The 27443-nt window shown below is 28.6% G+C and overlaps 1 protein-coding gene across 1 annotated transcript; it reads left to right on the top strand.

Annotated features, from left to right (window-relative positions):
- Positions 1-16180: 16180 nt before the first annotated feature.
- Positions 16181-20250, top strand: LOC123301360. Its single transcript, XM_044884096.1, has 5 exons — positions 16181-16325; positions 16539-16745; positions 17633-17769; positions 18187-18946; positions 19868-20250. The coding sequence occupies exons 1-5, from the start codon at positions 16181-16183 to the stop codon at positions 20248-20250; spliced, it is 1632 nt and encodes a 543-aa protein (XP_044740031.1).
- The last annotated feature ends 7193 nt before the right edge of the window (positions 20251-27443 follow it).

A 27443-nucleotide genomic window follows, 5' to 3' on the forward strand; every position in this document is an offset into this window, starting at 1 on the left:
ATTGGTTCTACCACTTATAAATATTATAACAAAATACTGATATGAATGTCACAGCCACATGAGCAGGTTAATTAAGTTTATTTAAAAAAAAATAGATTACTTCGAGTCGAATTTAAACCAACGATATATGGACTGCTATTGATTTTAGTGTCTTATGTCCACTGCTGTATCGACTGCGCTACTGATGGTTGATATATATAATTTAGTAACAACAATCTTCACATAGTTGTCACAGTCACATATGGACTAGAAAAGTCGATTTGTGTTCGAAATAAAAAATATCCTATATTTAAAGCAAACGCAAGGAATTCTTTTAATTAATCGATTCGCTTTATGTACACAATTATATATTCCAACTACTTAAGTACAATTTTATTTTCCATAAATAAAATGCATGACTTTAAACTAAAATCAATCTCTTTCATAGAAGTAATGATTTTGTTAATTTAACTACAGTGATTTTGTATCAATTAATTCATATTTTTAATTCAATCCCATTCTATTGTAAATACAAATGCTTAGCTGTACTTGTTACAATCATTAGGGAATCGTTTGAAAGTACTTTTACTTTATTTCAATATGAAACGGAAAACTACGAGATGAGATTGTCATTATTTTAATTTTTTTTTCAGTGTAGTTTTTCAATAAAATAATAACTTACAAGGTGTAGAGCTTGATAGACTGGATCTTGTTCTGCAGATTGCTTTAATACCCAATTTAAAACCTAAAGGTGAGAAGCAATAAAACACTTTATACTCCAGTAAATGAGGCTTAAAACTCTAAATTCTTTCCAAATAGCTCCGAATGAACTGAAAATTTGGAATTAAGCTTTGTCCATCCTCTAGATCAAAATTGATATGATGCCTTGTGGTGATTTTTCCCAGGAAGTGGTAACCACCTCTTATAGGAAGTAGAAAAATATATGTTGAAAACGTTAAATAACTAAAAAATTGGAGGTTTTTTGAAAAGAGTATTTTGTACACTTTTTAAAGTTTTTAAAAAAAAAAAACCTTGAAAATGAAAAAAGTTTCAAGTCAATAGCACGAAAAGTAACAGTACCATTTTTTTTGTTTTATGAACAAAAACTGATGAATTTACCTCGGGAACTTAACTTAATGCTTGCCGCTTTCCAATGAACTTTATTTAGGCACTCAAAGCATTCTTAAAGCAAAGTATTAACAGTTTCGGATATATAGTTTTTCGAAATATTGCAATGTAAATGCAAAAAAATTTTCGAATAAAAACGAAAATATTGTCTTTATCGTTAAATAACTAGAAAAATAAGAATGTTACGAAAAAAAGTTTAGAGGGAAAAAATTTAGCTCTTTTTCCGCAAAATATTTTACTTTCCAAACTTTTTTTGTAATTTTATTACTTTTCAAATTATTTAACGGTAAAGGCATCTTTTTGTTTGTTTTTTTTTTTTTCGAAAAATTCTGCATTTAAATTTCAATATTTCAAAAATATCCGAAACTGCTAGAACTTTTGGAGCATTTTGTCAGTACTTAAATAAAATAAATTGGAAAGCATAAATTTCAGTTCCCTTGACAAATTCATCAGTTTTTGTGCGGAATAAAACATATATTTTCTTTACTCTAACTAAAAATTGTCACTGGGGAGTCCATGGCCTGGAAATAAATACGTATGATTGAAGACTTTCTACGTAACTTTTATGTACAAACTTTAAAATTCATCCAAAATCTTCTTGACCAAAATATTTCCTAGTGAATTTAGAATCCGGAATAGATTCGAATATGATACCTTAAACTGTCTTAGATGTCGAGCTTATCACTAAAATTTTTTTCTAAATTTCCCTTACAATCGATAAGAAATAGTTATTAGGAAGCTTTCGAGGTCGCTTATTATCCTGAAGCAGAACTCGTCTCGAAGACTCGATTTATGATGCGAACTAACTACTATGATGACCAAAATATTTTAGATTGTCCTGGAGATCAGGATGGCAAATGTTTAAAGATAATTTACTGAAAAGTCGTCTTAGCTATGTTTCAAGAAAATCGATTAAGCAAGGAGAGGGGTGCAAGGAAAAACCCGAATTTCTGGGTTATTTTTTCAGTAGTATTATAAATTCGGTTATTTTGTTATAACTATTTTAATTATAGAAAATATTCCAGATCTTTGTTTTACATAAAATTTTCGAATATATAAAAGTGAATTCATTTCAATAAAATTTTCATGATCATTTTAATATTCTCATTGAATCAACACAAAGTAGTACGAATAAAACAATAAACTTCATAAATTATTGTTAATTTCATATAAGCACACAGATTCATTTTGCTTTATTTATTTAAGTTGCAAGTATAGTATTTATACAGTAAACACTCTTTAAAAAAATGTGTTATTTTATACAATTTATAGAGGATAAAGTACTTTTTATTTTTATACCATGACCATGCATATATGTAATATGCAATGTATACTAAGTTTAGTACCAAGTTTGTAACGCTTAAAAAGATTGATGCTACGAAAAAAATTTGGGTATCTGTTCATAGAATCACCTAATTAGTCCATTTCCAGTTGTCTGTCCGTCTGTCCGCCTGTCTGCCAACACGATAACTCAAAAATGAAAAGAGATATCAAGATGAAAGTCGCGTTCGTAAATGAGCAACATAGGTCACTTGGGTCTTGGGCCTACAGGACCCATCTTGTAAACTGTTAGAGATATAACAAAAGTTTAAACGCTAAAAATGTTCCTAATAAAAAACAAAACAACTTTTGTTTGATACATTTTTTCGTAAACATCACTGTTTACCCGTAAGAGTGTAAATTAGGCGTAAATTGTAAAGTATGGGAATATCAGTTATATTAGTTATGTATGTGTGATATGTATGTATGTGTAATGTGATAGAGTAATCAGCACTGTTCATGCATGGTATGTCAACAATAAAGTCAGTCAATTTTTTGTATCATTGTTTTTATTTTTTTCGATATTTTGAAAATTACGCCAGACATCGAAAATTTTTTTTCTTACTTTTAGTCTTTTATTGTCAAGTTATAACATAATTCACCTTCATAATTTAAAAACTATATATTTTAAATTTGTGTCCCCACTACCTTGCTCATACATCATTCAATGAACGAACTACTACCCATATTATGTTGGTGAATACTTCCTGGAATATTTTTTTTTTTTTTTTTTTTGATATACTAATATTCTATTATCTGTTCCTGATGGAACACATAAACAGATCTGCTATATAAATGTCTTGGGCGGCAGCTACCCACCGGTGGTCATCAACTGGTGGTCGAAGTTATAGTATGTTACTTATAGTTGAAAAAACAAAACAAAACAAAACAAAAAAAAAAAAACAGTACCAACAATTACAGTAACGATTTAAATAATAACAAAAAAAACAAAAATTATCACAAATTTGAAAAAATCTCAAGACCACCAAACTTTTTTTACAACAAATTTTTATTTGGTTTGAAAACTATTTTATCGACCGCAAATTATATCTAAAAGTTAGTATCGCTTGTGAAATTGGTGTGTCCAAGTTCGCTATTACTAACTAGAATTGTTTTATGGGTTGACTTTTAACAGTTGTCCATTATATCAATTCAGAGACAGGTATAGAATCTGTATCCCAGTTGAAATCTTATTGTCTGCCCTGTGGATTCAAATGCTTTCGTAAGCAAATTAAAAAACGAAATTAAAGTTTCACAACCGAATTGGAGTCGAATGATACTTATCCATTTTTAGACCTTTTAATTTCTCGTCATATAAACAAATTCGATTTTGATATTTATAGAAAACCGACTCATACTGACATACACAATCTATCAAATTCTTATTGTCACAAAAGCCAAAAATTCTTTTTCATTCTTTAAAAAAATCGGTTAATAAATATTCCACTTTTTAGATCCTCTTATCTAAAGTAATTAAAATGCATTAAAAATGTTGCCGTTTTTAACGATTACTCAACCAATTTTGTAGATTTTATCGTCCAAAAATATGCCAATGGCGTAAACGAATTAGAGATACAACCTCCTTTAAGAAAGTTTTCGAAAAAAATAAGTGGGCTGAAGTTACCATCATTGTAATTACAAGAAAGTTAAAATTTGGGGGAAACCAAGGATCCAATTCCGGACGCAACAGAAATCGGGTATCTACCAAATTTCTTGCTCGAATTGTCCTAAATTTAATTTGGGCCAGATCAAGCGACAAATGTCAATTCGCGAAAAATAACATATTATCGATGTCAAGAATCATAGAATCGAAAAATCTTGCATTGCGGAACATATTCTAAATACAGAACACGAAATTCTACCTGTCAAGTTAATTAAATCGGTTAGACATCACAATAGTTTAGGCGCGTACGAAAGCATTTTAATCCACAAGGCAGGCAATAAAACTCTAAACTGGGATAAAGGTCCTATACCTGATCCTGAATTGATAAAATGGACGACTGTTAAAAGGCAAACCCATAAAACAATTCTAGTCAGTAAAAGCGAACTTGGACACACCCACTTCACAAGCGATACCAAATTTTAATAAATTTATATATAATTAATTGATAAAATAATTTTCAAACCCACTAAATAATTTGTTGTAAACAAATTTGGTGGTCTTGAGAAATTTATTTCTTCAACTATGTGATAATTTTTGTATTTTTATTTATGTAAATAAAAACTTTAAGTTCAGTTTTTATTAAAACGTTTAGTTAATGAACTGTATGAACTTTGTTTTAATTTTGTGAAAAATAAATATGTTCGATAATATCGACATCATCAGAAGCATTTTTACTGTATAATTATGTAATAATGGCTGCCTAAATGAATGGAAAAACAAATGTTACATTCTATATTGTAGAATTGATGCATTGATAATTTTAAACTTGAATAAATATTTATTTTATTAATATTAGCATTTATACAAGCCATTGCGAATTATCTCTCGTTGTTCATTTAATAAGCTACTTATTTTGAAAACCATTATAGTTTTATGGATTTTTTTAATTAGTAAGAGGATTAATATTATTAGAATTTTAACTATTGTTTTTTTAGATTCGGAAGTGCAATAAAAAAAATTTCATTAATTATATTAATTAATACAAATTAAAGATTGAAAGTTTTGCAAATAAACGAAAAGGGTTGAAAGGACTTTATTCAACGAGTTTTTCTGCCACACTCCAATAACCTGCTCAATCGTTATGAACCTATTAACTATATTATGATAAGAAGCTACAATAGTCGTAATTCCATTAAAGTATTCCACTTTTTCTGTTCGTAATTTTTATGTATCTTTATATGCGTACTAGCTTGATACTACGCATATCTCAACCTCTCTTGATCTCACGTATTCCCCTTCCATAATACTGGAAGGAATTGTGTTACGCGGGTAACATATATGCGAAGTTTTCAATTTTTTAAAGTGTAAAATAGTCATTGTGAAAAAACCAAAATTTTTCGACTTATTAAAGAAACATAATCACACAAAATAAAAATATTCCGAAGGATAACTAGGATTAACAATCGATAATAAATTATCATTAAAAGTCATATTGCAACAATAAAATCAAAACCAAATAGACAATATCATTTGATCAGAAGTCTAGAAGGCACTGGTTCCGAAAACGTCATTAAAAGGGCATACTACGGGCATGAGCATTCTATAATTTTAGTGTCATAATTTTAGTGTCAACACATGATGCCAAGAGAAAGCTTCATGGAATTTAAGTCTTAGAATATACTAACCATGTTTGGTATATTCATTTTGAACCCCCGAACCAAAAAAGGGGTGTTATAAATTTGACCGCTATGTGTGTGTATCTGTCTGTGGCATCGTACCGCTTAAACGAACGAACCTATTTTGAATTTTTTTGTTTCATTTGAATGTAATTTAATGAAGAGTGTTCAGCTTTGTTTTAAGTGCGAGTTTAGAGTTCCGTACCCGGAAAAACTACAAAACTCTCGATGATTCTCAAAATTGGTTCAGCTTGGAGAAGCCTCTAAGGAAAAAGTAATTTAAAGGAGAGTGTTCTTAGATACGTTTCAAGGGCGAGTAGTAGTTAATTTTATAATTTTCACTTATGAATTGCATCTTATTCTATAAAGAAAGTGTCCATTATTTTACAACGAGAATCGACGTTCATCAGTATTGACACCTGGAAGAGACACAACTCTAACACGGAACATTCGACTGTATCTAACATCCATATTAATAGTAAGAATTTGTAATGAAAACTCAAAGCACATATTAGACCTGCCCATACCTATAGATAAAAGAAAAATAAAAGCCATCGTAATTAGTAAGGCTCCATACAGCATCGACGAACATTATCACATTAACTGCGACTAAAGTTTTATCAAATTTATTTAAGTTATTTTAATATCAATATTTGAATCATTTATTTATTTACTCTATGTATAATCATTTCCACAACTTTGTTAGTTTATCTAGAAATAAAAATATTATTATTATTGGAACTATGTTCCATATCGCACGTTATGATTTGTTTTCTGGTTGGCAGGTTAAACCAAAAAATGTGCAACAATTTAAAACGACCCCAAAATACGACGATGTAGGTTAACCAGGAAACTAAAACTTTTTAAATCGATTCAGCTTGCAGTAAATTTTGAAAATATGCAAAAATAATTTTTATAATCTTTCAATATGCATTTTTTGTCCGAAATTTACTTGTATTTTATGTATTTTCATTCAAAAAAATGAGTTGTGAATTATCAGAAGTTAAACATAATAGACATAAAGTAAGTACAAGGAAATTTTATGTTTTGTCATATTAAATATTTTGATCAATCAAATTGTTGGTTATGTACGCACATGTTGGGTTGACTACTTAATCAGAAGTATGGTTTTTTTTAACTAATATTACAATTAATTCATAAAGTATAGAGTTAAAGTAGCTATAATATTTTTTTCTTTAAGCAATAAAAAAAGATTTTGACTTCTTGAATAAATAAATTAAATTTTCAGAATTACCAATGCACTGATATGCAAATAGTATCGTGCAAGAAAAAATAACAACAAATTAAACCTAAAATTACCAGCGCACAGAAATACATAAAGTATCGAGAGAGAAAATATTAAGCAATTACGAGAAACTAATTGCACTAAACCTGCAAGCAGTGATGGATTACAGCCTAGGCCCGTGAGGCCCGGGCCCAGGGCGGCACAATTTGGGGGGCGGCAAATTTTTCAGAATGTCAAAATTTTAAATCTGATATAATGTAACGACAATAAATTTTAAGGATCTATTCGAATTTTTTTTATATAAATTTACAAATAAATTTCTATGAAATAGAATGGAATTTATTTTCTGATTAACTTTTTTATTTGTGAGTGCAATACTGATAAAGTATTGCACTCACATTGAGTTTGGGTAACACAGTGAGAAGCAGATGAATTAGTTACTAAGTATCCTGATGACTTGGAAGAGACTTTCGCGAATGAATGCATTCATTTGCACTGTCAACTCAAAGATTCTGTAATGGACACGAAAGATATTCGTTCCGCGCAAGGAATATACAATTTTTTGCATTCTCAAAAATTTCAAGATGTTTATCCAAATGTAGACATTGCTCTACGTATTTTTTTGAGTATTCCGGCTACGAACTGTTCAGGAGAAAGATCTTTTTCCATCTTGAAAAGAGTAAAAACGTATTTACGCGCAAGTATGGGCCAAGAGAGACACAATGCTTTAGCGCTACTGTCAATTGAAGCTCAACTTGTTCAAGAAATTGATTACAACGACATAGTTGATGATTTTGCTCAGACGAAAGCATGAAAGAACATATTTAAAAATTAAGTTATACATTATATTTTAAGAAAACTGACTGTTGTTTATGTTGTAAATATTTATTTGTATTGTTCAACAATTATTGTATTTTTATGAAATAAATATTATATCTAAATAATATAAACGGATTCAAAAAAATAAAATTTCATCTTTTAAAAAGGGCGGCTAATCAGACAGGGCCTAGGGCGGCAAAATATTTAATCCGGCACTGCCTGCAAGGTAGCGTACCACAAAACTAATAGTCAAATTAACTAATTACTAAAACAATTATTTGTTTTTTAAAATAATTTATGCCTATAGTAAATTTTTTTTTAATTGTGTTTTTTTTATTAGCAAATCGACTGCAAGCCCCGGTGAATAATTTAAAAAATATAGAAAGAAGAAAAAAGCACAAAATGATCCGACAAAATTGAACATGTGCATAGCCAATCATTCAAATCCGCAAGAAAATCAAAGCAAATCTGAGTAAGAAAATAAGCGCTACGTTTATAATGTACGGATACGATAGGAGCATAGTTCTCACCGGATGTCCCACGACACCTCTCGATCTTCTTTAATTTTCTTATTATTGTTAATAAAATTATAATATTATTATTTTTAATTTTGTCAATAGAATCAAAGAGAATTTATAAATAAAAACTTCGGAAAGAAATTTCCTCAAATTACTAATTTGAATTTCCTATTGTTTTTTTTAATTTGCTTGCAAATACTAACACAATGAATATTCTTAACGTTAGTTTCTATTTATTTTGATTAAATGGCTTGTTGTTAATTATATATGGATGTGAACAAACCTTTATAACAATACTTTAATATAGATAGTCTCATATAGTCAACAACAATATCGCACATTTAACAGACATATATATTACAACAATACAACAACAATATATAGAGATAAGCATATTTACGCTCTATAAACAACTTTATTTGTGTGTTGGGTGTACGTATAGCCTAGCTACATAATACTTACACATATTACGTGTGTATTGTTGTTATTGCTATTGTGATTATTATTATTGTATTGTTGTTGTTGTTGTTTTATTGTTATAATTTTTGGTATATGAATATATTTTGTTTTAAAAGCATTTCCTTAAAATTTTTACTCTTCTTTATTCTGTTTTTAACACAATATTCTTTCTCCCTTATTTCACTGTATAGTCAATGTCCTTTTGTCATCTATATACAGGGTAAGTGCACTTAAATACGAATAAAATGACAATGATAATATACTTGGTGATTAAACCGCCTTGAATTTCTTTAAATAATTAAGATTTCCTTGTATGAATGTAAATCTTTTTTATTCCGACGACGGCGAAGCTTATGTGTTTCCCGAGTATGTATGTGTATATTCATCTGTAACCTACTAACAATTAAACCACTTCATAGTTTGACAAATCAGATATCGTTAAAAGCGTCTTGATCGTCCGCTGGTTGTAGACTATGACATTGAATTGATTATGGCATCATATAGATTAGTCATGATAGATATGCGATCACAATAACCAAATAAGCAAACGCAATGAAATTTTCTTTTAATTCATCGAAGTACAATTTTATTTGCCATCAATAAAATGCATGACTTTAAACTAAAATCAATCTCCTTCATAGAAGTAATGATATTGTTTATTTAAGTACAGTGATTTTGTATCAATGAATTCATATTTTTAATTCAATCCCATTCTATTGTAAATACAAATATTTAGCTGTACTTGTTCCAATCATTAGGAATTTGTTTGAAAGTATTTTTACTTTATTTCAATATGAAACGGCCAACTTCGGAATGAGGTTGTTATTATTTTCATTTTTTTTCAGTGTGAAACCCCACCGATTGCAAAATCACGCTCTTAAAAGTATGAAAAAAGAAAATATTTTCATCTGAAGTTGTTATGATAACTGAAGTCTTTTCCCTCTTGTGAAAAACTTTTTAATCTTAGAGATCCCCCGACTACAATGACAATTTTACTTATAACAGTTTCAGAAGAAATTATTATCTGGGTTTCATACTTTATAAAGCGTGACCTTTATTTTATTAACGTTAATACAAGATTACATTCACGCAATAATCAAATACAACAATGTACTTTCATAATTAGAGCGGGCCCTTTAATGAAGTTCTGAAGAGTAATACAGGCTACTTCATTCTAGAGGCTCAATTTCCAATTCTTGAAAAGATGTCTTATTCCCAATATTAAAAATGAGTAAGACAGAGATTCTAAATATTTCAGTCTTACACATTGCTATTAATAAGAATTATAACATCTTTAAAGAATTAAAAGTTGAGGCTTTAGTATTAAAGAATCTGTACTTACTCTTCTGAACTTCACAAAGGATTCAAAAAGTTAATTTAATGTCCCGTTTTTTAGCTTTTAAAATGGCCTTTTTGGAGTTCTTCTTAACTTTAAACTGTTAATATCTCGAAAACGAAGAAGTTTACGAAAAAATCACAAAGGACCTTTTTGACGTTAATTGACCCAAAGAATCTAGAGTAAGAAAGAACCTAGTACTTTTACCATGTTCAAAAACTCTCATTTAACTGTTTCTGTGGAGGGGGGAGAGGATATGCAAAAATTGGACCAATAGGGTTTCTCGCAAGGTCCAGAATATTAATCTATAACCTTTTCTGAACAAAAATCAATTGACAAAATGCGGTACTCATATTTTGCTCACTCAACCCCATCCAGCGCCTGCTCTAAATAATATTTTGAATGTTGCTCTTCGAGACTACAATAGCAGAGCTATCTATAATGAATATAATCCACACAGTTAAGAGTTGTAAAAAAACATTTTGAAAAGAGGGCTATACTCCTTTAGCTGGATGTTTGTTAGGTTTCAATCTTACAACATTGTTTTTCTGCGCATTGAGAGATCCACATCGTTTTGTTTTTTTTCATTTTGGTTTACAGTTAAACGAAAATGAAAAAAGTCTAAAACAACGGAGCCAATCAAACCATAGAAACGAAGAGGAACATTTGAAATGGAAAATTTTAATAAGAAAAAAAAGAAAAAGATAACTAAAAGATCAACCACCGTCAAAAAAGCTGAAAGATCACCAAAGTGAAATCAATAATTGTCAGGGTAAGAGAAATTAAACGTGACGACCTAAAGTAGTTTTGATTGTACCTACTCATCAGCTGATAGAGTTTATCCATAGAACTGCCACCCAGTCTGATAAAAAGTATACAGCAAATAGTTATACCAGCAAGTATACCAATATAAACACATATCTATGTGTACATAAATTCATAATAGGTTGGCTGATAAGTCCCCGGTCTGACACATATATGGCGTCGCTAGTATTAAATGTATATTATTTTTATATAGTACCAACCTTCAAATGATTCGTGTCAAAATTTGACGTCTGTAAGTCAATTAGTTTGTGAGATAGAGCGTCTTTTGTGAAGCAACTTTTGTTATTGTGAAAAAAATGGAAAAAAAGGAATTTCGTGTTTTGATAAAATACTGTTTTCTGAAGGGAAAAAATACAGTGGAAGCAAAAACTTGGCTTGATAATGAGTTTCCGGACTCTGTATTTTTTCCCTTCAGAAAACAGTATTTTATCAAAACACGAAATTCCATTTTTTCCATTTTTTTCACAATAACAAAAGTTGCTTCACAAAAGACGCTCTATCTCACAAACTAATTGACTTACAGACGTCAAATTTTGACACGAATCATTTGAAGGTTGGTACTATATAAAAATAATATACATTTAATACTAGCGACGCCATATATGTGTCAGACCGGGGACTTATCAGCCATACAGTGTGTCGCATTTAAGATGAATACACTCTTATATTTTCGTTTTCATAGCAATATCAATTTGAAATTTTGCACAATCATACTAGGTTATGGGTCACATTTTTTTAAATATACTTAACAAAAATCTGAAATTTAAACTCAGCTTGCTACAACTTGACAAAAAGAGGCGATTCTTGGCCTAGCATCAGAGATGGTTAGAGAAATCCGATTTTCAAGACAAAATTCGCATTTTTAATTTTTTCGTCCTTTACTCCAAATTCTTACTAGTTTTTACTTATTGTTGTTGTTTACATTTAATCATGCACACGATATTTACATCATGGTCTGTTCGACTAATTTTGATATATAATATGTTACACATTCGTAAACTAAATATTGACAAATATCTTGTCTAGTAATTGGTAGGGCGCTTGACATGAATCCAAGAAGTCCGGGTTCGAGTCCTGGTTCGAGTGTATTTTTTTCAATTCTCTTTAATTATTACTAGTTTATTGAAATATTTATAATACATAACACTATAAAATTATTAATTTGTCCAGTTTTTCCACTCCATAGCGCTATAGCTATGTCCTTATAATTATTATTATAAGGACAAAAAAAATGAAAAAATGAAAAATGCGAATTTTGTCATAAAAATCGGTGTGTGAGTACAAAAATATCCTTCTAAGCAATTTTTTCTAATAATTTTTTTTTTTTTTTGATATCTCTAACCATCTTTGATTCTAAGGAAAATTTTAAGAATAAGCTTAGTTAAAAGTTCAGATTTCAGTTAAGTATCTTGTGAATCATCACCTTGTAGGGCTGTGCAAAATTTCAAAACGATATTCCTATAAATAGTGAAAATATGAGGATGTCTTCATCTTAAATGTATAAATACATGTATATGAACACAGTTCGGAAAAATAATTTATTATTGCAAATAATCGAAAAAAACACACTACGGAAAAATGCTTTAGCAAAAAGTTCTCAAGGACAATAGAGAATATTCGCCTGTACGCATGACTTTGACTTGAAATTCTAGTTTCAGGGTCATTTGGCTTTGATCTTCAAATAATCTTGAAATTTTACCTTGGCGTAAAAGTTACTAAAACAGGCGAATTATCTTGCTTAATAATTTTTGTGTGAAAATTTTTCTAAAGCTAGCGGATTTTTTTTTTTTTTTTTTTTTTTTTTTATTATTAAATGCAATAACCATGTATTTTTAATTTGCAAACTTTTCCGAAAGAAAACGACATTCAAAAAAATAATTTTATGAGAATTAACTTTCTAATTTAAAGTATTAGTCTATCTCTTACCTTTTAGGGTCTATATTGGCTACTAAATCAACTTGATACAATCTGATGTCAGTACATGATGTTCCCCATAAAATTGCAACTTTTGTTTGAGTTATTTTTTTTATCGTTTGACTACAAAACGAGGTATTTGCCATAGTAAATTAAAATGGTGCTCCCTGTATATAAAAACGAAAGATACATTCACACATGGAAGTGTCATCATGTATATACAGGCCGTTTTTGTACCATCTAGGCATAGACATGTCTGTAGTATGACTGAATACATCCGTTTAATAATGCATCTAAGCGAGATGTATTATATACATGTATTTAACATTAGTTGGGAGACGCTTGGAGAGTGGAAGTTTTTTAGATAATTAATAATATTTGTATGCAACAAAACTCCCACTCTCTGCATGCATACAACAAAAGTCTTGTGTATCGTATCTGTAGCCTTACAATATATGTATATAATACATCTCGCTTAGATGCATTACTAAACGGATGTATTCAGTCATACTACAGACATGTCTATGCCTAGATGGTACAAAAACGGCCTGTATATGTATAACAATATAAAAATTCGCTGTTTACAGATGTCCAACAGGACGGCAATAAAGAAAATAAGGATCCCAAAAATAAAAATAAGAATCTTAAAAATAAAAATAAAGTGGAAAAGTCAACAGATAAAGCTGAGTTGTCAACAACATCTGAAAACTCTCTTACTATTGGACAATCCTACTAAACAAGACTCTATCTATCAATTATAATTGGAGCCTTTTTATAGATCACTTTAAGATATAGAATATAATGCAGATGTACGGCTTCGCCTTAATTATAATTGTTAATTATATGTTATTAAAGGTGATAATTATTTGATCTACGATTAAATAATTTAGGTTGACTATATTTGGATATATTATTTTTCGTTAGTTTTCACAACCGAAAATTTTGTTAGAAAATCAAATAAAATGCCTTTAAATAGACATTGCTGTGTAGCTGAATGTATTCAGTAAATAATATTATGAATAAAAAGAGTAAATCATATTTTACATGAATATCCTAAAGCAGAACAACAAATAATAAGGAATGGAAAATTAATAAACCGAAGGTAAAACTTTCTAAGATGGGAATTTCGGCAACATCCAGAATGAAAGTCTGGCTGTTATTGTTCTTAGATAAAATTATTTTATACTAAATGAACTTGCCCATGTTCTTAGAAAGAATTGTGCTTGAAATGTAGATAGCATTACTGTCTGTTGCTCGCAGACTTGGTCTATCTGCTCTGTCTGTTGCTCGCAGAGTTTTTTTTGTATAAACTTGCGTGTTTATTGTATTAACGTGTGTTTTTGAAACACAATGAAATATCACTTTTAGCTAAGACTCCAATCATTAGTTGAATAATTACTTTAACGATGCACAGATGTCAGATAAATATATATAAGTTAAATTAATTTTCTTAAAAAAAATCCTTATAATAATATGTTATGAAAAATATTAATATTTTCTATTTTCATTTTTAATTTCTGAAATATTAAAAATACTTACAGTATTTTTATATGTAAGAATTTTTCATAAAAAGGAAAAAAACAAGTAATTGTTGGACAAGGAAAGATGTATACATAGCTAACATATAAATTATAGAGACAGCTATTTAAATTCATATATATAAGCTAGACGCTGTATACAGTATGTTAGTGTAGTAAGCAGAACCAAAAAAATCAACAACATGGAATAAAGGAAACTATATATACATCTTTCTTCGAACAACAAGGATACGTATAAACGTCACTTAATATTCTATTTCAAAATGTTCTGGTGAGATATTAATAAAAAACTTTAAATATTTTAATTTCATTTTGAACTTTATCTTATTTCTTTGATAAATTTGATACTTGTTCTTTTAAATCAATCTAAGTGCTAAATGACAATCAAATAAGATTATTTTATTGAATTGTAAGCAACTTTAGATAGATGATATAAAAATGTTATTTTATATAGTATTGGAATGATTTGTGTAACTTTTTTGGGAAGTTCATGTGTTCTTGGTGTGTGATGAATTTAACACTCCAGAACATAGTTTAACATGAACCTTTTGTTGTTATATTATTTTTTCTAAATGAGAAATTTGTAACTAATTATTTTTTTTGTTGTTGCATAAATCATCCTTGCTAATTTTTTTTGAAACATTTTGTTTCTTTTAGATATCACTAACTCATTATTTTAGACTATGTCATTTATATATTTATTCTTTTTTTAAAGTTTATTAAATAAACTTTTGGATTCTTCTAATCCATTTAATATATGGTTAACTCTCTTTATAGAGACGATATCATTTTATATTATTTGACGATGTCATTAATATGTATTTATTTTTTTTTATGGATTCTTGTAATCCATTTAATATATGGTTAACTCTCTTTATAGAGACGATATCATTTTGTATTTTTGACTATGTCATTAATATTTAATATTTTATAGAGTTAATTAAGTAAACTTAGGATTATTTTTAATCCTTTTAAAATATGATTAACTCTCCTTTATAGGGACTATATCATTTTGTATAAACTAAAACGGTCGCTTGGCTTGACAAATTGGGGTATGTATTCATTGTAATATTTTTGTTTTTTTTTTCTACTTCATTATTTTTGAACTTGTTGAATGCGGTATGCAATTTGTCGAATCAAGTCACTTGTATATATAATTCTGTTATTTGCTTTTGTATAGACTATTTTTTTTTTGAATTATTGTGAAAGAATATTGGTTACGAAATTGAATTTAATCTCTTTTATTAGTGAAGAATAAAACTCGAATTTATTAAAAATTTAAATACTGATTTCATTATTTTCTCTTAATCAAATTTATATTTCAGATTAATTAATTTTCACGCTTCCACGTAAACATTTATGAATGAATTGAACTTGTTACATATATGAGATTGAGTACGGTTAACTCGTGGCTAGAATAATCTAGTTCGAGAGAATATCTCGGTTAACAACCATTCTTATTAGTACTAGTTCACTTCACCTTAATACAACGTTACAATATCAATTAACTATAAATTTCGTTACAATTTTTAAAACAAATTTTCTCATTGTATCAATATTGGCAGCAATCGCTACGTTTCAATAATTAGATACCTTATTCTTCGTTTCAATATTGGTAGCAGACAAAACAAGATTTACACCTCTGAAATTCGTAACATTTTCTTTCATAATTTTTCTTAAATCTTAACAGGGTATTTAGACTATTGTTCACAGATTTATGAACTCAGATTCAGATAAAAGTGTTGAGGAATTTTATGGATTTTCTCCTGAAGAACAAAGGGACATTCATTATAGATTCAAACAACTATTTAAAATCACAATGGACAAAGAAACTTTGGATGAATTATGGACAAATTTAGGAGCACAATTGGAAGGAACCTCAAATTTGATCCAGGAAACCAATGTGGTATTAAATCAAATTTCCGAAGCAACACTGCATAACACCAATCAAATTTCGGAGCTAAGTACCAAAATTACTTTAAAAAATTCTATAGATGACAAATTTCAAAAAATTGACTTAAATATAATTACCAAAGAAATACCAGTATTAAACTTATTCTACCCTGATAGTATAGTTAGCTTCACTCTTGAAACTGACAATCTAGCAAAATTAAATCTCGTTTCAGAACATTTTCTTTTAAAATTTTTATTTACTAAAATACATAAAAATGCAAAAGATTTTTGGGCAAATTATTTAGAACAAGCAAGAACTTGGAACTTTATAAAAAAAGACTTAATTGAAAACTATTTATCAACTTCTCAATTAACAATAGCAAAAGATCGTTTTGTTAACAGACGACAAAAAGATGATGAAACTTTCTCATCATTTATTACTGATATTACAAAATACGCAAAACTTTTACAACCTGAATCTACTGATTCTAGTATAATTAATATAATCTTTGCACATGTAAACGCCCAAACATTTGAATTAATAAAATTAATGGATCCACCCGATTCAATAGTAAAGTTGAATGAGTTAGGAAGAAAAATTTCTGAAATCACAGCTAGATCGAAGTTTTATAAAAATCAAAAATCAAATTTACATAATTGTATTTCAAATCAACAAAACACACAAAAATTAAACAGCAATAATAGTGATAAACTAAAGTATAAAAGTCAGTATAACTGTACTCACTGTAAAAAATCAGGGCATACAATTAAATTTTGTTCTTTACTAAAAAATCAAAAAGTAAAAACTGAAAATACTAACCCTTTTGTAAATAATATCACTACCCAAGCTGATATTTACAATTCCGAATCTGACATTTCAAAAAACTAGAAAATCTCACCAAACATTTGCCTGTTATAAACATTAACATCGGTAACTTTAAATTTCATGCATTAGTAGACTCAGGTAGTTCAATTAATGCTATTACAAAAAAGGCCTACAATAAAATTAAAAAAATTTTCGCAATTAAAATTATAAATTCACCCTTAACAGCATCTTTGCCAGGATCTAATAGTTTAAAAATACATAATAAAATTAATTTATCTTTTAAAATTGATCATCTAACTTGGAAACAAGATTTTTACATCATTGATTCATTACCATATGATATTCTTTTGGGTATACCAACACTACATAAGTGTGGAATTTTATTGAATTTCAATAGTAATTCATTATCATTTCATCACTTTAATTATCTTAATATTCCATTCATTGATACTGAACCTAAGATTACCTTTAATACAATATGCGAAATTCAAATAAATTTAGATAAATTAAATCAAGATAAATTAAATGCATTATTAAATAAATATAAAATAGTTTTAACAAAAACACCGGGACGTGCGCGTAATTTTGAATACACTATATTTATTAAAGACAATGAACCAATTCATAAGACTCCGTATTATCTACCACCTGATAAAGAAATATTACTTAAAAATCATATTAATGAACTGGTAAATCTAGATATTCTTAAACCAGCGCAATCTCCTTGGGCAAGTCCGGTATTTTTTGTAAAAAAAAAAACTAATAATGAATTTAGAATGGTATCCGACTATCGTTTCTTGAACAAAAAGATTGTTTTTGACCCAATAAGTAATGTATCAATTAATCATATATTTTCAAACTTAGGAAACGCCACAGTTTATAGCTTAATTGATATGTCAAATGCATTCTACCAGGTGCCATTAGATGATAGCAGCAAACCTTATACGGCTATCATAACACAATTTGGTCAATTTATCTTTAATGTTATTCCGTATGATCTCAGTATTTCAAGTCAAGCCCTTTGTAGGCTCTTACTAAAAGAATTTGCGGACTTAATAAATAAAATTATGGTAATCTATTATGATGATATTATTATTTTTTCGGAGAATATTCAAGAACATCATAAACATTTACAAATAGTACTAGCGCGTTTTAAAAAACTTAATCTAACTATTAATCCTAATAAAGCAAAATTTTTTATGCAACGTTTGAAAATCTTAGGACACGTAATTTCTTCCGAAGGTAGGATACCTAATCCTGAAAAAGTAGAAGCAATTAGAACTATGCCTATTCCTAAAAACCTTAAGGAATTACAATCATTTCTTGGAATGGCAGCCTTCTTCGCTAGATATATACAGAATTTTAGTACTATAGTGGCACCTTTAAATGCCTTAAAAAAGAAAGATGCTAAATTCATTATAACGCAAACACATGTGGATGCTATTAATAAACTTAAAACAGTGCTCACTACGGCACCAATTTTACGATTTCCTATTTTTGATGACAAACATCCTTTCATAGTAACTACAGATGCAAGTTCTATAGGTGTAGGTGCTTGTCTAATGCAAAAATTTGAAAACAAACTACATCCAATTGAATACCGTTCGCGAAAACTTAATCCAGCAGAATCAAAATACCCAGTATACCAACTGGAATTATTGGCTGTTTTACATGCATTAAATACATTTAAAGACTACCTTTTAGATCGAAAATTTATATTACGTACTGATTGCAACGCTTTGGTGTATTTATTTAATACACCACAACGTTTTAATAAACTTTCCAGATGGTTATTAACTATCTCGAAATTTAATTTTACAACAGAACATATTAGAGGCACAGAAAATGTAGTAGCCGATTGTTTAAGTAGATTATTTTGTGAAAATGAAACAAATATTGAGGTAAATATTCAATCAAAAAACATAGAACCAATTACACTTCTTAATCAGATATTAACTGACCCCAAAGGTTTTTTATCTATAAAAAAGGAACAAAAAGCTTCTCCAGATTGTAGACACATTTACCAATTAATTAAATCAGGTTCAAATGTACAAAATTTTGCAATTCGCGATGGCTTATTAGTTCGTTTTGTTGGGCGCAATAGAAATAAACGTATTGTTCTCACAGATTCTTTATTGGACTATGTATTAGATTACTTTCATTCCTCAGTATTTGGATGTCATTCAGGCGTCACGAAAACCTATCGTGAGATAGCCAAACGTTTTACATATCCTGACTTATATAAAAAAACTGTAGATTATGTTAAAAAGTGTAATGTTTGTGCTACCTGTAAACCTATAAACTATAAAATCTCAGCACCTGATGCATCAATTAGTGAAAAAAATGTGTACAATAAATTATACGTAGACTTTATTGGACCCCTAATACCTTCTGCAGATAATGGCTTCAAATATATTTTTGTTATTACAGATGCTTATAGCAAGTTTTGTTGGGCCTACCCCACTAGGAAAGCAACGTCAGCAGTGGTAATTAAAATTTTACATCAACTATTCATGGTATTTGGATTTCCAAAAGTTTTAATTAGCGATAATGCTAAAAGCTTCAAGTCTAATAAATATACACAATTTTTATTATTAAATGGAATTCGCATTGGATATACCTCGCCTTACCGTCCTCAAGGTAATATCACAGAAAGAATAAACAGAAATATAAAAATAAATTTAACCTGCGTAATCAAACAATACCAAATGAAACATAAGGACTGGAATAAAATATTGCCATTTATAATATTCAATTACAATTCGACATATCACTCAATTATTAAAGCTTCACCAGCAGCAGTTTTTTTGGGGCGAACTTGGAATCAACCATTGGATTTATTACTGAATACCACCGATATTTTGGCTATGGAAAAACCTCCTAGTGTGGATATGATCCAGCAGGCACTGCATAAAGCTACTGTAATGCGAAAAGCACGACAACATCAAGCTCCAACTGATGTTAAATTCCACGTTAATCAACTTGTACGGGTTAGACTAACACCTACAGCATCAAACATCAACGAAGACAGAAAATTTTCACCTCGATTCAGCGATGTTAAAAGAATCGTCCGTTTTACAACTCCAGTTAGTGTAGAATTAATTGATCCAAAAACTAACGAATTAACTAGAACACATGTCACACACTTGAAACGTGCTGAAGTGCTATAAGATGAACTTTTTTTAGAGGTGGTGAGTGAAACACAATGAAATATCACTTTTAGCTAAGACTCCAATCATTAGTTGAATAATTACTTTAACGATGCACAGATGTCAGATAAATATATATAAGTTAAATTAATTTTCTTAAAAAAAATCCTTATAATAATATGTTATGAAAAATATTAATATTTTCTATTTTCATTTTTAATTTCTGAAATATTAAAAATACTTACAGTATTTTTATATGTAAGAATTTTTCATAAAAAGGAAAAAAACAAGTAATTGTTGGACAAGGAAAGATGTATACATAGCTAACATATAAATTATAGAGACAGCTATTTAAATTCATATATATAAGCTAGACGCTGTATACAGTCTGTTAGTGTAGTAAGCAGAACCAAAAAAATCAACAACATGGAATAAAGGAAACTATATATACATCTTTCTTCGAACAACAAGGATACGTATAAACGTCATTTAATATTCTATTTCAAAATGTTCTGGTGAGATATTAATAAAAAACTTTAAATATTTTAATTTCATTTTGAACTTTATCTTATTTCTTTGATAAATTTGATACTTGTTCTTTTAAATCAATCTAAGTGCTAAATGACAATCAAATAAGATTATTTTATTGAATTGTAAGCAACTTTAGATAGATGATATAAAAATGTTATTTTATATAGTATTGGAATGATTTGTGTAACTTTTTTGGGAAGTTCATGTGTTCTTGGTGTGTGATGAATTTAACACTCCAGAACATAGTTTAACATGAACCTTTTGTTGTTATATTATTTTTTCTAAATGAGAAATTTGTAACTAATTATTTTTTTTGTTGTTGCATAAATCATCCTTGCTAATTTTTTTTGAAACATTTTGTTTCTTTTAGATATCACTAACTCATTATTTTAGACTATGTCATTTATATATTTATTCTTTTTTTAAAGTTTATTAAATAAACTTTTGGATTCTTCTAATCCATTTAATATATGGTTAACTCTCTTTATAGAGACGATATCATTTTATATTATTTGACGATGTCATTAATATGTATTTATTTTTTTTTTATGGATTCTTCTAATCCATTTAATATATGGTTAACTCTCTTTATAGAGACGATATCATTTTGTATTTTTGACTATGTCATTAATATTTAATATTTTATAGAGTTAATTAAGTAAACTTAGGATTATTTTTAATCCTTTTAAAATATGATTAACTCTCCTTTATAGGGACTATATCATTTTGTATAAACTAAAACGGTCGCTTGGCTTGACAAATTGGGGTATGTATTCATTGTAATATTTTTGTTTTTTTTTTCTACTTCATTATTTTTGAACTTGTTGAATGCGGTATGCAATTTGTCGAATCAAGTCACTTGTATATATAATTCTGTTATTTGCTTTTGTATAGACTATTTTTTTTTTGAATTATTGTGAAAGAATATTGGTTACGAAATTGAATTTAATCTCTTTTATTAGTGAAGAATAAAACTCGAATTTATTAAAAATTTAAATACTGATTTCATTATTTTCTCTTAATCAAATTTATATTTCAGATTAATTAATTTTCACGCTTCCACGTAAACATTTATGAATGAATTGAACTTGTTACATATATGAGATTGAGTACGGTTAACTCGTGGCTAGAATAATCTAGTTCGAGAGAATATCTCGGTTAACAACCATTCTTATTAGTACTAGTTCACTTCACCTTAATACAACGTTACAATATCAATTAACTATAAATTTCGTTACAATTTTTAAAACAAATTTTCTCATTGTATCAATATTGGCAGCAATCGCTACGTTTCAATAATTAGATACCTTTTTTTCGTTTCATTTTTAATTTATAAAATTGGTGTATTTTTCGCATAAACTTATATGTTTATACACACGGTAATACAATAAACATAATACACGTTTACATACGTTAATACAATAAACACGCAAGTTTATACAAAAAAACTACTAACTACAACCTATTGTAATTTATAACTTCTATAATGGTGAACCAATAAAGAAAATTTCTATAATGGTTCTCCAATCTTTTTATTGAATGAAAATGATCAGCTGGGTGACGTAATAAAAAGTTCATTTTTTAACTATAGCGTCGCTGCGATCTTAAAAATATAATCGGATAGACCAAGTCTGCGAGCAACAGACAATAATGGTATCTATATTTCAAGCACAATTCTTTCTAAAAACATGGGCTTTAGCCAAAAATTCGACAAATTTCGTTAGGTAACCCACCTGATCATTTTCATTGAATAAAAAGATTATAGAACGGTTATAGAATGCGTTCATATATTTCTTATGAAGAAATTTTGTAAACGTGCTTTTGAGTTTTGACAACTCATGTCCTTTCAGTATTTACAAAGATTGCTCTCCTGTGTTGTTGACATTTGAAATTTTTTGAAAGTGCTTTTCTTGTACTTTAATCGCGTTGTGACCTTTGAAAATGAATTTTTTAATTTTGACTTTTGAATTGAATTTTAAATCTTTCAAATGTCTATGTCTTTCTATGCCTATAAAGTGACCTATAAAGAGGATCCAATTAAAATCGATAGATAGAGTCTTCCTTAGTACGATTGTCCAATTATTTTTAAGTGAAATGTTTTTAGAACTATGTTCCTTATTGCGCGTTATAATTTGCTGGCTAGTTGAGGGTAAAACCAAAAATGTGCAATAATTTAAAACAACCCCAAAATCCGACGATGTTACCTAAGTAACTAATAACTTATAAACGGATTCAACTTTTCATGAATTTTGAGAATATTTTGAAAATAATTGACAATCTGTCAATTTATTATATTTTGGTAAAAAATTTATAAATTTAATTAATTTATTTTTTATTCAAAAAAATGAGCTGTGAGACCAGACCAGACGAAGTTAAACATAGCAGAGATAATTTAAATTAAGAACAAGGAAATTTTATGTTATGTCTTAATAAATATCTTGATCAAGTCAAATGCAGGTAATGTACGTACATATTGGGCTGACTACTAAATCAGAAGTATGTCTTTTTTAAACTAATATTACAGTTAATTCAAAAAATTCTTAAATTAACACTATAAATTTTCAGCATTACCAATGCACAGACAGATGCAAACAGTATTGTGAGAGAAAAAATGAAAAAAAAAAATTAAATATAAAATTACCCATGCACAGAAACGCAAACAGTATCGTGAGGGAAAAATAAATAAAACCCCTTTTACAAGAAACTATTAACACTAAACCTGCAAGGTGGCGTACTACAAAGCTAATATTTATAATTAACATAATTACTCATGCAGTTATTTGTATTGTCAAATAATTTTTATCTTGTTATATTTTTATTTTTTTTTTGAATTGTGCTTTTTTATAGAAACAAAAGAATAAAAGCACAAAATGATCTTACAAAATTGAACACATGTATAATCATTCAATCCAGCAAAAAAATCTAGGCAAATCTGTGTAAAAAAACTAAGCGCTACATTTATAATATGTGAACATACGATAAGAACGTAGTTAATTAAATTAATTTATTTTTATTTAACTTTTAATTAAATTAATTTCTTACTATTTAACATCGTGTCTAGACCAGTCACAGTAAAGAACATGAGCTTAACATGAAGTTAAATTTTTGTAAACACAAAACTTTTGTAACACGAAATACACAACACAAAAAAAAAGGAAAAACGAAAAAGAACTAAAATATTAAATTAAAACAAAACAAAAAATTTTAACTTTTGTTACATATCACATAATATAAGCAAACAAATTTTATATGAAAAATAGTTTATAAATAATGAAAAATGTAATTTTCTTTTCTGTTACGGTTCAAACATGTATACAAAAAAAAAAGACATGAACAAATTTTCGTAAGTTCATGAAGAATAGGTAATAAAAGGATGGTATACATAAGTATAGAATGTGCTATGAAAACTGTTTTATTTTGACTAAACTTTTAAAATTTACCAAAGGGTGGAGTAGTATAATGTCCGATTTTCAAAATCTGTTAAAAATAATTTCGTTAATTTCATGGCAGTATTTTTTTACCATTCTACAATGCATATAAAATTACCTATTCTTCATTATATCATTATTTTATTACCTATTCTTCATTAAATAAGCATTTAAAAACATTGATGCGAGAAAAAGTCGTCCTTGTTTCATCCGACTAATTTACAATGAGAAGGTAGAAGGTAGACTTGTGGCGTCTCACTTGTTTTCTGAGCGGAAAATTTACGGTAAATTCAGCAAAAACGATCCTTGTACCATTCACCAAAAAAAGTCATAAATAGTAAAGACGCCTAAACTATTTGGTGAACTTATCCTATTACCCACGAAAATTAACATCTATTAGTAGCATTAGATACTAGACTAACATGGAATATCCATGTTGAAAAACAGCACATGAAGCAACATTTTGCAGATTGTCAAGAAAAATGTGGACCAAAACCACACAAAAACAAAAAAACGTGCATAGTAAAACGATCTAAATTACAAAGTCTAGTATGCAGTAGTATTACAGAGTGTATGTAATCAATATCGACCTAGGTAATGGAGGCATTTCTTAATTTGCTTCCGCTGCATGTATACATTGGAGCTGAAACTTTCCAGTTAAAGTTGGCAAACGACCAAAATTGGTCTCCAAAAGCCTACAATCCACCTTTGATTGGATCAAAAGAGATTTTATTGTAAGGATGGTCTGTGAATATTTTTCATATCATTTCAACCATCTAAAGTCAAAATCTTTAACAAATCGTAATGAACGAACAACGGTATCCCCTTTGATGCCAAGTTACAATTAGGTACTCGGATAAACTTATAACTGAAATCAGATGCAGGTTCAGGAATATTCTCTGAGCGATCGAGGAAGGACATCTACGCCAACCTTGCTAAATACGCCTCGATATTCCAAGCAACAGTGTTTGACATAATGTGCAACTGAATGCCTTCAGCGGAACTATAAGAATAAGAAAACATACCTTCTACCAGATAGTCAGACCTGCACTATGCTATCAGATAGTCAGTGCATCGAATCACTAAAAAATCTGGAAAAATTTAATGTCACAATTGACTTGGTCCCTGGTTACTCAGGAATCGATAGGAACGTATAGGCTGAAAATTAGCCAAAGCGGTCACTTTGGTAAAGCGGTCAATTTCTTTTAAATAGAAATTTTGATTGTTTTATTCAATTCTCTAGATGAAATTCGCTTAGTTGGCGCAGCTCCTGTGTTATCTTTTTTTTTTTTGTTTGTTTTTTTTTTTTTTTTTTTTTTTGTAAAGGTTAAACATAATGTAATTACTCCTTTGTAATATTTGTCTTATGAAATTAAATTAAAATACTATAAAAAATTATTAAAATATTCATTTTATCACGCCCCTGGCTAGACCGAGTTCATTTATTAGAATTACCTTTAGCAATCCTCAGTAAATTGATTTAAGTATAAGATTTTTCAAAGTACAAGCTTCTATTATTAAGAGAAAAAAAAATTTTTCCTCGTCGTAAAGGACTACTTTATGTACAAGCTAAAAAAAGGTTGAGTAAATACTATATTACGAGAGGCTAACGACTTTGATCTTTGCGTTCGTATTTTGTACATATTTTCATGAGACATAGACACAAAATGACACTCAATTTTTAATATGATGAGGGCGATTCAGTTTATGCATGGGGGCTCAACAAGCATTTGTATTTATTTAAAAAATTTCGCAAAAACATTTAAAGAGTATTGTATGTTATTATTTAAATGGTATTTCACACTATTACAGTAACTTTGTACATTACAGTATGCATCAAATCCGGTAGCTCTGGCCTCGAGCGCCGAACGCAACTTTGTCAAAAATCGAAAAATCCGTGAAAAGTTCAGTATTTGGCAATTATAACCCTAAAGGACTGGTTTTTTGATAAAACCTTTTCAGAACGTTGTTAAACTAAATTTGCTACAATATGTGCCGAGCATGGATTCTGTAGACCCAATACTTTCCGTGATAAAGCTCTTCAAAATTTATCGACGTAAGTTTATCCATCAGAGCCAACGATAAATCCGGTAGTTCTGATTTTTAGACTTGTTTATGATGTTGTCCTAATGAATAATCCAAGTTTGTGACCTCGAGCGACGAACGCAACTTTGTCAAAAATCAAAAAACGCGAGAAAATTTCTGTTTTTTTTTTCAGATTTTGCTTATCTGCAGGACTAGTGTCGATAGCTTTCATTATTTCAGCCACTAAGACGTTACACTTAATTTACAATTTAATAATTATTACTTTTACATAAAAGAAATACATACTGATCTTCTTCAGGGACTGAAAGACAGAGGCATCCTAATGGTTGGTGCTTATAAAATTCCTTTAACGTGTAGGAATTTGTCCAGAATAAAAAAAGCTTAATTTCAACCTTTTAGTTTAATTAAAAAGATTGTATTTACTTATAAAGATTTTTTTTTTTTTAATTCAAACGACAGCTCAATTTTTTGTTACACATTGTATAGATATACACAGTATTCAAAACCTAATTTAGTTGATAATAAATTACATGGAACGATTTTGTTTTTAAAAGCAATACTTAATAAAAATTTTATTAAGAAAATTTTTAGTTTAAACAATTTTCCATTCTTTTATTTAGAATTTTTTGTTAATATCATGGTTTATCAATTTTTTTTTATTGCAGCACGATAGTTCAGTTTCTTAATTTATTTAATAAATTCAGATGTTTTAGTTAATTTTTTGAGAAAATAAATCAATATTTTCTTCTTTGCTATTCAATTAAAAGCAAAAAACCTGAGCAAATGTAAAGATAATTTAATTTAAAATAAATGGACCATTGCATTAGGGATAATAGATTAGCTGGTCTCGAGACAAGTGAGGAAAATTTTCTACGAAGCCATCAAAATTCTTTTTGAAGTAATCAGTTTCTGAGCCGTTTTCAAAATATCGTTTAATACCAGTATATGATAAAAGACAACGATAGCAATAAATTATCACAAGTCAATGCAAGACGAGAAAAGCACCCACGTCTCTTATTGGAATTTTAAATCCCTATATATTAGAAATGTGAAAGTAAGGATGTTTGATTGTTTGTTTGTTTGTTTGTTTGTTACGCTTTCACGCAAAAACCAGCGAATAGATTTGAATGAAACTGTACAATAATATAGCTCATACATCAGAATAACACATGAGGTATAATTTATGAAGATATAATTTAAATAAATTTA

Source organism: Chrysoperla carnea, chromosome 5 (assembly GCF_905475395.1).
Source record: "Chrysoperla carnea chromosome 5, inChrCarn1.1, whole genome shotgun sequence".
Classification (NCBI taxonomy): domain Eukaryota; kingdom Metazoa; phylum Arthropoda; class Insecta; order Neuroptera; family Chrysopidae; genus Chrysoperla; species Chrysoperla carnea.

Excerpts from the sequence above, each read along its gene's own strand:
- LOC123301360 (XM_044884096.1), top strand. The coding sequence starts at position 16,181 with ATGGACAAAGAAACTTTGGATGAATTATGGACAAATTTAGGAGCACAA. Across the intron at positions 16,326-16,538 it reads CAATCAAATTTCGGAGCTAA|ATTTTTGGGCAAATTATTTA; the intron begins GTACCAAAATTA and ends AAAATGCAAAAG. Across the intron at positions 17,770-18,186 it reads AAAATCATATTAATGAACTG|AATATTCAAGAACATCATAA; the intron begins GTAAATCTAGAT and ends ATTTTTTCGGAG.